We start from the raw sequence: 12,105 nt of genomic DNA, 5'->3' as shown, positions 1-12,105 counted from the left end.
ACAGTAAAAGCAGATCAACTTCGGATATGTTTTTATATTTGCGAGAATTATTTTTTTTATTCGCTTTGGTCTTTACATCGTACACAGCTTTATTTAGCAGGTATTTCTTTTTGTGTAACTGAATTATTTATTTATTTTTTTTTTTTTGTTTAAAAAATTTTTAATTGGATAATATTTTCATAAAAATTTTTAAATTGTTTAGGTAATCAAATTTTACAAAAAAGACAATAGTTTTTAATTTTTATATACTTTTTAACATATTTACATGAGATCAGCTTTTATTATTATTTATAAGTAAAATTTTAAAATGATTTTTTTTTTTTTATTACAGTTTACCGAAAATTGGGAAGGCACCAACTCCTGTTCCCTTTTTCCAGAGAAATTCTGAAGTTGTAGATTATTATAGGGGAAATATAAATGCTGCTTTTCAAAGAGCTTCTGAAGTTGATTTAACAGTGATTATGTATTATGCTCCTTGGGATGCAGAATCGCAAGCGACAAGAGGTGAATTTGAAGCTGCTGCTAAGTTTTTTAAAGACGAGGTAATTATTCAAATTTTTTTAAAAATTATAATTATTCCTCGAATAAGAAAATATTTAATTTTTTTCAGGTGTTTTTTACTGCAATAAGTTGTTGGGCTCCTACTTCGGAATGCAAACAACATGTGACTAGAATTAAAACTTTTCCCGTGATTGTTGCCTATCCTCAACATTCAAAAGGAATCGCTTACCAGGGGCCTTTAAAAGCTGTTTACATAATACATTTTATAAAAACATTAATGAGACCAATACATAGAATACTATCATCTGTTGATATTGTCCATTTGACAAGTAAATTTAATGTAGTGTATTATCGAAAATTATTTCTTATTATTTAATATTATCAACGATTATTAATTTTAAAAGTTAAATTCTTTATTAAATTATTTTTTTTTTTTTTTTTTTTAGATTCTTCTAGTTGGTTGTTTCTTATTTAGTGGAAGCCTTGGGGGACCTGGTTATTATACATTTTTTTCTACTGCTATAAAAATATTAGAAAAGTATCCCTTACAAGAAGTCGGATTTGCAGTAACAACTGATCAAGCTGTAGCAGCTTCACTCGGTTTTGACGTATTACCAAACATACGTTTATACTTATGGAATGAAACTCATGATTATCCAGTTCATGCTGATTATACAGAAGAATCATTAATTAAATGGATAACACAAAAATCTTATCAAATTGTGCAATGGGTTTCCCCGCCAAAAGTCAAATCTCAAATTTTATCACCTCTGATAACAAAAGGGCCAACATTAATATTGTTCACACCTAGAAATCCTTTGGCAAATGATAATCCAATGTTTAACATGGTGAATAATTATCGTTTCATTTATGTTTACGTCATATAACCATTAAAACATTAATGTGAATCATTTAAATAATTTTCAGTTGAAAGAATTAACGTTGAAATACTACAATTGTGACAACAACACGTGGGTGAGACATTTGTCGAATTTCATTGAATTTAAAAATAGTTATCAAGAACTATTTGAAACTAAATATGATAATAAGTGCGAAATGAGAAAAATAAAAAAGGATTTTGATAAAATGTCAATTATCAATATGCCTTCTGTCGTGCCTAATTTATTTTATAATAATAATAGTGAAAATACCGATCAAGATGTTTGCGATGTTGAAGATTTAAATATAAAATATTTTAATCGTGAATCCGAAGTTTGTTTCAGTCACACGACGAAAGTTAAAAGCGTTCTTTTAAACACTATGAAACACAGTCACAAGTAATATTTGTTTCTTTTACTCTATATTTGTTAATTCTCCCCCCCCCTGTCCCTCTCCATCCCCCGTATTAAAAAAATAAAATCTTAAAACTGTTTCTTTTTTTACAGTTTAGAAAATTTGCAATTTTTAAATGATAAAAAAGATTTCAAATCACCGGAAATGTTGTTTGAATATTGGGAAGATTTTAAATGTAAAAATTTAGAATATGAAAATAATTATTATAAACTTTCTTATCCGAAAATTCAGAAAATGATTGATTTTAATGATAAAATCGATGGTTTGGCTTGCGTTAATAATCGAACGTTGTCGGTCATTGCAATGGATTCTTTGATTTATTATCAATTTGCCGAAGGACTTGGCGTAGATATATTAAATAAAAAAGATAAAAGTGCAATTATTATTATTGATAAAAAGGTAAAATAAAAAAAAAATAAAGTTTAATTTTAATACCGTAGTTGACAAATGTTTATATTTTTTCTTTATTTCTTTCTTATTTTCAGGAAGATAGTCAGTTTTTAATGGAGGAAGAAATAAATAGGGAAAATTTAATATCGTTCATAATAAAACACACGAAGAAAAAATTAAATCGATTCCTTCGATCGTCGCATAATTCAAAATCAAGGTCATTGACTCGTTATCGATTTCCGGTTAGAAAAGGTGAAAATTGCACCCACACGGATACGGAATCCTGCGTGCCTGAATTAAATTCAAATAATTTTATCGATTTCGTAATGAATCCAAACAAGGTATAACGGAAAAGAAAACTAAAGCAAACAGGAATAAACCTCAACAATCGATTATTAATTGTTTGTTTGTTTGTTTGTTTGTTTTGTATTTAATTTTTTCCAGGCTGTGATTGTTTTTTATCATACACCTTATTGTGCATTTTGTCGAAGCGTATCGCACTTGTATTTGTTACTATCGAGATATTTCACGTATTTTCAGGATTGGATTTGCGAGATCGACGTGATAATAACGATCTTCCCTGGGAATACACGATGGATCTTTTTCCATCGATATTATTTTTTCCAACTCTGAGGTAATTTTTCTTTTCTTTTTTTTTTTCTTCTTCTTCTTCGTAATTCAAAGAGTTGTATAATACTCAATACTGTTTTGTAGAAAATCAGAAAGTAGATTGTACAGCAACGACCTTCCGTTCACAATAAAAAATTTAATACATTTCGTTTTGGCAAATTTGGAACCGGAAGCTAAAATTCCTGCCATGATAAGCCTTTGCATAAGTTTCGAAAAACTTCAGGTTCGTTTTTACTTAAAAAAAAATTTAAATTTAAATTCAAATATGATTAATTTGTTTTGTTTTTGGTTTTACAGAACGATAACGAAGCTAGAAGATGTAAATCGAAAATACAAAAACAATGTTACGATTATTTATCATTGATATTAAAAGACGTGAGAAAAATAATGAATCGTTGGAAAAATTTACCGCCCACGTCAAAATTCATATCGGATTTAATAAGAAAAAAACAAATATTAATACAAAAATTAGAATATTTTAAAAATAGTCATTTTCTATTGAGTTCAATAGATAAAATAAGTAAAAAATCAAGAGTTTCGGCGGATATATTACAATTATATTTAAAATTTTTATCATTGATTAGAACTAATACATATTATTTAAATTACGACGGGTACAGATGAAACGAAAACTAAAAAATTTAATAATTAATTAAATTAATTAAATTATAAAGTAAAAAAAATATATATATATATAATAAATTAAATTAAAAAATTATTATTATTTATTATTTATTTTTTACTTTTATTTAATTTAAATAATCGTAGCTGCTTTTTTTCTTATTCGATATAATTTTATCGTCGTCGGTTTAAAAAAAATTAATTTAATTTAATTATCGATCGGGATTATTAGGAAATTTATCAATGAAGAAAAAATAATTTTTTTTTTTTTTTTAAAAACAATATATATTAATTATTAATTTTTTTTACAATCAATCATCACTCTTGTGTGTCGATTGATATTATTACGAAAAACATAGTATTTGACGTTTTTATAACAATTATTAATTTTTTCCGTTATAAAAACACAGAAAAAAAATTTTCTTTTACATAAGTGCAATACTGTTTTTACAAAAAAAAAAAAAAAAAAACTAACACACACAAAAAAACCAGCTCGTAAAAAAAAAAAGAAAAAAAAATTAAATATAAATATATATAAAAAAATATATAAAATTTTTTGAAAAATAATAAACGAGCGCAAATAATTTTTCTTTTTTTTTTTTTTTTTTATCAAATTGTAAACTGAACACTAGAAATGTTTTTTTTTTTAATTTTTTTTTATTTTCCTTATTAATTTTCCCGAATTTTTTCTCGTTTTATATGGCTACTATTAAATAAAGGCTAAAAATTTATTTTACAAAAAAAAAAAAATTTTCTTTCTTTATTTATTTATTTTAATTTTTTTTTTTATTTTTAAATTATTTTTTAGAGGAAATTTCTTTCATTCTGTTCAAGGCACTTCCGGCTTTGAACCATTCTATTTGTAAATCGTTTAACGAATGATTTAATGTTATTGTACGTTTTTCGCCATTTGCATGTTTTATTTCGCATTTGACGGGCTGAAATTCAAAAATTTTTTTAATTTAAGATGAGGTAAAAAAAAAAGAAAAAAATCTTAATTATTATTATTATTATTTTTTTTACCTTTCCAGGTTTCAATTCGTTTAATCCCAACAAGGAAATTTTATCGTTTGGATTAATCAAATCGTAATCGGATGGATTGGCAAAGGTCAAAGGTAAAAGACCTTGTTTTTTAAGATTTGTTTCGTGTATTCTAGCAAAGGATTTAACGATGATGGCTCTTCCACCGAGATGCCTGGGTTCTAATGCTGCATGTTCCCGACTGCTTCCTTCTCCTGAAAAGGTAAGAATATCAAAAGGATTCATATTTTTTTTTTTTTTTTTTTTTACTTTTATTACGCGCGAGTTATAGACAGAAAAAAAAAAAAAAAAAATTTTACCGTAATTTTCATCTCCAATGGCGACCCACTTGATTCCTTTGGCTTTGTAATCTCTGGCAACGTCAGGTACGGATCCGTACTGTCCACTCAATTGATTTTTCACTTTGTTCATTTCTCCATTTTCCGCATTCACAGCCCTTGTTAAAGAAAAAGAAAGTTAATTAAAATCACCACCTACGTGAGAATCATCGTAATATAGGTATCAAAAAGTACCCGATGAACATGTTATTGGAAATATTGTCCAAGTGACCACGGTATTTCAACCACGGTCCCGCCGCCGATATATGATCCGTTGTACATTTTCCTTTGACCTTTATTAAAATGGTCATGTCTTCCAAATCTTGACCATCCCATTTATCGAAAGGTTCGAGAAGTTGGAGTCTCTGAGAACTAGGATTAACATTTACCTGTAATTGAAAAAATGTTTTTATTTACGACCTGACCTTTTTCCCCCGCAGATAAAAATGAATTCAATGAATAAATTTATTATTTAATTTTTAGCAAATTTTATTTATTTATTTTTTGGCAAATACTAAATATTGCTACTTTCAGCAATTTATTTTATTTTTTGTTGACCGCGAAAAAGTTATCTTTTAAATTTTTCACCGGTTAAACGTTTAAAATAAATAATCCTTTTATTTACTCTATGAATAATGTAAAATCGTGAAAAAATTAAAAGGGTATTAATTAAAAGTACGGTCAAAAAAAAAGAAACATACCGTTAACGAGCTGCCATCTTGGGGGGGTGCCTGATAGGTATCTAAACCGGGATCGAATCCTTTGGCTGGTAATTCTTTTCCGAAAGGAGGATCCAACAGAAATTCCTTTCCTAAAAAATCAAAAAAATTTTTTTTTTTTAACGAAACTTAGTTTTCATTTGAAAAAAAAAAAAACCTAATTTTAAACCAAACCTAAAAAATTAAGGCTCACCATCTGCTCCGGTTAATTTATCTTTAGTCGGATCAAAATCTAAAGTTCCAGCTAAAGACAAGGCTACGACTAGTTCTGGAGAGGTAACAAATGCATGAGTTGCGGGATTCGCATCATTACGTCCCGTGAAATTTCTATTGTAAGAAGTTACAATTGTATTTTTTTCTCCTTTTTTTACATCTTTTCTATCCCATTGACCTATGCACGGACCGCAAGCGTTTGCCAATACGGTACCACCGAATTGACGAAGAATTTCTGCCTACGGTATCAAAAACCAAGTAGGAGTACTTTTTAAAAACCAAAAAAAAAATACTTTATTTTACTGGAAATTTATAATTAAAGTACTCATATCTCTTACAATGCCATCTCGTTCAATGGTAGCTCGGATTTGTTCCGATCCTGGGGTAACGTTAAATGGTATTTTGGATTTTAATCCATGTTTTAAGGCATTTTTAACTATGTTGGCACATCTTCCCATGTCTTCGTAACTGGAATTTGTACAACTACCGATCAAACCTGAAATGAATAAAGTTTTGTATTATAAATTTTTTATTTTATCTAAAATATATTTTTGTCTTTACAAAATAAAAATTTTAAAAATTCTAATTAACAAAAAAAAAAAAAAAAAAAAAAAAAAACGTGCCTACTCGAATATCCAAAGGCCATCCTTTTTCCCTGGCAGTTTTGCCCAACTTTCCAATGGGATGAGCAAGATCTGGAGTAAATGGACCGTTTACGTGAGGTTCTAAAGTATCTAAATTAATTTCTATAAGTTGATCATATTGACAATTTTGATCAGCACTTAAAAGACTATTCTTATATTTGCTAGCTTCTTTGGCAACATCGCTTCGTCCCGTAGCTTCTAAATAATCACTCATTCTTTTATTGAAAGGAAATATGGAAGTTGTAGCACCTATTTCGGCACCCATGTTACAAATAGTAGCCATTCCTACAAACAATAAATTTGTAAATTAATCAATTTAAAATTGACTATAAAATATAAGTTTTTATTTACAATCATATGAAAGTCACCTGTACATGAAATGGAATCAACTCCTGGACCATGATATTCTATAATAGCTCCAGTTCCTCCTTTTACCGTTAATAGTCCAGCCACTTTAAGTATTACATCTTTCGGGGAAGTCCAACCGCTTAATTTTCCTGTTAACTTAACTCCTATAACCTAAATTTAAAATAAAAAATCCTTTTTTTCCTTTTCTTAACATTTTTTACAAAAAAAAAAAAAAATTTAACTCTTTTTAATTGAACTAAACTAACCTTAGGACATTTTAATTCCCATGGAATATTTGCCATAACATCAACAGCATCAGCTCCTCCCACTCCTATACATAAACCTCCTAATCCTCCACCGTTGGGAGTGTGAGAATCTGTACCAATCATTAAAAGACCGGGAAATGCATAATTTTCTAAAATAATTTGATGAATAATACCAGAACCAGGATGCCAAAATCCTACACCATATTTAGCTCCTGCAGATTTTAAAAAAGAATATACTTCTTCATTTTGTGTTTTAGCTCTTTTTAAATCCTCTTCGCCTCCAATCTGAGCTTCTATTAAATGATCACAATGAATGGTCGATGGCACAGCAACTTTTGGTAAACCTAAAAAAAAAAAAAAACTCCATAGTAAAATTATAATGAAAATTCATTTATATAAAAATAAATAAATTATTACCAGAAGAAATAAACTGTAACATGGCCATTTGAGCTGTGGCATCTTGCATGGCCACTCTATCAGGGCGTAATCGAAGGTAAGATTCCCCTCTAACAATTTCTTGTTTTCCCGGTTCATCTATATGAGAATATAAAACCTTCTCTGATAGAGTAAGAGGTCTTGTTAACCTTTGTTTTACAGAATTAAGTCTACTTGTTAATTTTTCATATGGAAGATCATTATTTGGATCAAATTTACTCATGGCCACTCCAGCCACCCGTATCATAATTGGATTGAAACATTTTATAGGATTTGGACTAATTAAATTGCAAAATTTCTGAAATTTAAATTGATTTTTTACAGTGAAAAAGATAATATTTTTCACATGATGTTAATTTAATAAGTAAACATTGATATTTGATTTGCCTACAAATGTAAAAAGTAATATTGAAAACTACAAAACTTGGAGTTTAAAGGGAAAATTTTTTTTTTTTATTAATCATCATCAAATCGATAATGAAGTATTTTTATATAAATGATTTAATTGTCAACAATTATTAAAAATTTGCAAGTAAGCTATATTATGTCTCTGATGAATCATTCTATGTCATTACCCTGATTAAAAAATAAACAAAGTAGATACAAAATGTTTAAGAATTTTTACTCAGAAATTTTATTATAGTAATTAAAAAAAATAAAATGTTTATTACGAAATAATATAATGTCCTCTCAATTGGATATGATACAAATGGCAAAAAATCAAAAAATATTTTTCATTTAAAATTCCTACATTTACATTTTTTACATTTAACATATTTAAATATACAAGTATATTTAAAAAAAAAACAAATAAATTATTATTCTTCACCTTTGAACATTGGCTCAAAGACAAATTTTAGATAAAAAAAAAAAAGAATTACATAAAAAAAAAAATAAACAAAAAAAAAAAATCTATCATGAGAAAAATAAAACTTTTTTAACTTACTTATCAGCTGAGAAAGATAATGGAAAACGTCAATATAATTATTTTTACAGAAATTGAAAACAAAAATTAATAATATAAATTAATGCTTAATGTTATAAAAACAAATTTCTGAATATTATTAATAATATTTAGAATTAAAAAAGTTTATTTTCTTGTGTCACATGATTTAACCAATAATAAATTTCGACTTAAAAATAAAATTGAGTAGTAATTGTAATTTATTTGCATACAGAAATTTTGAAATGTTATTTAAATATTATTATCAAGTGATTTCTATCCATGAATAAAAATATTTGTATTTTTTGAGTAAAACTTTTAACGTACATATTTCCGTTAAATAAAAAAATAAAAACGATTGGGGCATAAAACTCAAACAAATTTTTATCGGATCTGATAAATGAAATTAAATATTAAATGAAAAATAATAAAATTTTAGGTCAGTTTAATTTTTTATTGAAAATAACTTTTACAACAGCACAACAAAAAATATTTTTAACCATAATATATATACATATGAAACCTTAGAAATACTCTTACAATTCGAATCGCCGGAATTATTAAGTTATTTAATACATAAAACTCTGTAATCGCATTACGACTATTTGCAAAAATTACATCTTTTACTTAATTAAGCATGTTTTTAATAAAATAACTTACCTGAGTATTTTTTAACCCCTTTAAAAAGTAAGCCATCTTTGCAAAAAAAACGAAATTTAATTAAAGGACGTCACAATGATAAAAGTCATAGAATAAAAAAAAAAAAAATCGCTTGCATCATCAAATGACACGTCTTCGGGCAAAAAAATAATAAAAAAATTATTTTGCTCTATGGTCGTTTTTGGCTCAGAAAAATGTTTTTTAACTGTTTGGTTTTTTCTGGATTTCTTTTAAAGTATTTATAAGGTTAAGAAAACACTGTTTTCGATTATGTACTATTTATAATTACAATTAAATTAGTTATTAAAGTTATTTAAGCAAAATGGCATTAAAATATCTTATTTTCAAATGTAAATTTACTTTATACAATACTTGTTTATAAGTCGTTACAAAAATTGCCGCCATTTTTTTGTATTTAAACTTTTAATTAAACTTGATTAATTAAAATTACTCAGTTAAAAAGATTTTATTTATAATATTATATTATAGTTAATATTCATTATTATTAAGGATTTTATATATGTATGTAAACTTAACTTTTTTTGTGTTCACATTGCCTAATGTTAAAAACATTTAGTGTTAAAGTTTAAGAATAATTGCAATGTTAATCATTTTCCAAATATGGTGGAATCATTTCTATTATCACCCACACCGCTAGAAAAATATACGAATTCGTGTCAAGGAAATCAGTTTTTTTTTTTACAATCATTGCTAAAAATTGTTCTATTTATTACTTATTTGCAAAAATTCAATTTAAAAAGGATATAAAAACAAAATTGAAGCAAATTTTTTTTTTTTTCATACACGGATATTGTTTTTCGTGCAAGGAAAAAAAAAAAAATTAAAAAATGGCGAATACATAAAAACATAAATAAAATGAAAAAAAAATTTTGTCATTTTATTTTTTATATAGATGTTAAATTTTCTTTTAAAATTTCATATAAAATGTTTCGTAAACAGTCCCGTAAACACAAAAAATCTCACTTTTTTTTTATTTTTACGAGATTTTATTCGAATTTTATTATTTTTTTTTACTTTTTATGTAAAAAATTGTAATGTAATACGTGATAAATTAATTTTATTAGAATAAATTTAAATGATTTGAAATTTGTTAAATTTTTTTTTTTATGTATAGTTGACAAAACGTCAGAGAGTTTCTTCTTTGTTCAATAATAAAAATATTTTGTAAAATAAAAAAAATTGATTTTCTTTATAAATGTTCAATGTGGCGTATTAAATAATATTTGTTGTTGTTGTTTTGTTGTTTAAATTCAATTTTTTTGATTACGTCATTGACGAGTCGATTTAAGGATTTAATTTATTTATTATGAAAAATGTTCGATAATTTTTCTGTTTAATTTTTTTTTTTTTTAATAATAAAATACAAAGCTATTAAGGAAAAAAAAAACAAAAAACAAGAATTCAAGCTAAATAAATATTATTATATATTTCTCCAAATATTATTATTATTATTATTATTTTTCATATAATTATTTTGTCGCAAAAAAATTCTTAACAATATTTTGACGCTCTTCATTACTTTTGTTATTTTCATTATCAAGTAATTCCTTCCAAAGACAGTAACCTGTAAAAAAAATTTAATTTGAAATTGTAATTTATTTTTTTTTATTATTTAAATTATGATTTTAATAAATTTATTTTTACCTTCGCAAACACACAGAGCGAAAATTAATAAAAAACAAAAATATTTCATTTAAAAAAAAATATTTTAAACTTTTCACGACCGATGTTAAATTAATATTATTATTATTTTTTTGCTAAAGGTTTCTGTTTAGAATTATTTGAGTAAACAATACCAATCTTTTGTTCGTTTTTTTTTTTTTTGTTTTTAACCATTTGATCGAGAAAAATTTTTTTGTTTGGTTAACGTCTCGTACAAATGTTTTGTTTTCTTTGTTTGTTTGTTTCATTAATTAATTTTTTGTTTTAATTTAAAAAACGAAGGTTTAATCGTTAAATTATGAAAAAAAAAAAAAAAGGGCAATGCGAAGAAATGGTACAACCTCATTCCAAACCCGGTTACGACAGTGGGTCCATGCACGGTCATCAACAAATCCTCACGGATAGAACTGTGGCAGCCAACAAACCGGATATCGTCCCGAGGGGTAATGCGGAAAAATGGTGCAAGTTAATTGAAGTATCCCTACCGGCGGAAAAAAACACCGGAAGCCAAAAAAGTGGGCAAGGCTGAAATAGCCAGGATATGGGGAGTAAAGACAGAAACAATTCCGGTCATCGTGGGAGCAGCACTGGGAGCCATGATGCCACATTCAATAAAAGGAAATTTAAAGAAGATTTTGAAGAACCTAAAAGAAGAAGAAACGATCCAGGAAATTGCACTATGTGGGACGGCCCACATTCTTTGGAAAATATTATAAATAGCACTAACGAAATTTGAGCATTTATTCCTGAGGGATTGGGTAGAGACCTGGAATAGGCGTTCAAATACATGGAATCTTGTCGTGTTCGAAAATGATGATAATAATATTTTCATATGGTAAAAAGGTTTAAATAATCATCACCATTCATATTATCTTACAAAATTTTTTCATTTATTTTTAAATAATAATATTTTTTTTGATAAGTAAAATTTTTTAATAATTAATTATTAATTAATTTTACTTATAGATATTATTAAAGTATTATAACTAACAGTAAATATTTATCTGGAACAAAACATTTTAGCAATTTGAAAACTTCCTATTATTCCACGTCCGAAATCCATAACTTTCGATATGATTCCACATTCTAAAAAAATTACTTTTAATTAATATAAATATAATAATTAATTAATTAAATTTAATACGACTCACCAACTGACGAAAAAAATGATTAAAAAAACATAAACATCAATTTTATCATTTTTCCTATTATTATTATTTTTGTTTACACGTGAACCGAATGAAATCAATCAATTGATTGATCCGATTGCGATTCATTTAAATTTTTTATTATTAGTTTTACCTTGTTTATTTTTTGTTTGACAAAACCGACAATTTACGCATTATCAAAAAGGTTACAAAATTTTAAAAAAAAATTTAATTTGAAATAACCGCCATTTTT

At 26.0% G+C, this 12,105-nt stretch overlaps 2 protein-coding genes across 2 annotated transcripts; one reads left to right on the top strand and one right to left on the bottom strand.

Moving 5' to 3' along the window:
* Window positions 1-26: 26 nt before the first annotated feature.
* On the top strand, window positions 27-3,438 carry Phum_PHUM303360 (uncharacterized protein; the record flags this gene model as incomplete). Its single annotated transcript, XM_002427176.1, has 10 exons — window positions 27-100; window positions 332-542; window positions 611-841; window positions 948-1,349; window positions 1,429-1,778; window positions 1,887-2,193; window positions 2,280-2,525; window positions 2,676-2,818; window positions 2,899-3,037; window positions 3,112-3,438. The coding sequence occupies 10 exons, from the start codon at window positions 27-29 to the stop codon at window positions 3,436-3,438; spliced, it is 2,430 nt and encodes an 809-aa protein (XP_002427221.1).
* Window positions 3,439-4,232: 794 nt separating this feature from the next.
* Window positions 4,233-7,665, bottom strand: Phum_PHUM303350 (aconitate hydratase, putative; the record flags this gene model as incomplete). The annotated part of the gene is made up of 11 exons (XM_002427175.1): window positions 4,233-4,373; window positions 4,459-4,670; window positions 4,776-4,912; window positions 4,989-5,182; window positions 5,495-5,604; window positions 5,706-5,964; window positions 6,064-6,221; window positions 6,349-6,654; window positions 6,738-6,888; window positions 6,984-7,344; window positions 7,421-7,665. The coding sequence occupies 11 exons, from the start codon at window positions 7,663-7,665 to the stop codon at window positions 4,233-4,235; spliced, it is 2,274 nt and encodes a 757-aa protein (XP_002427220.1).
* Window positions 7,666-12,105: the final 4,440 nt, after the last annotated feature.

This window comes from Pediculus humanus, genomic scaffold, assembly GCF_000006295.1.
Source record: "Pediculus humanus corporis 1103172107691 genomic scaffold, whole genome shotgun sequence".
Lineage (NCBI taxonomy): Eukaryota > Metazoa > Arthropoda > Insecta > Psocodea > Pediculidae > Pediculus > Pediculus humanus.
This window is presented reverse-complemented; position numbering and strand designations above follow the sequence as displayed.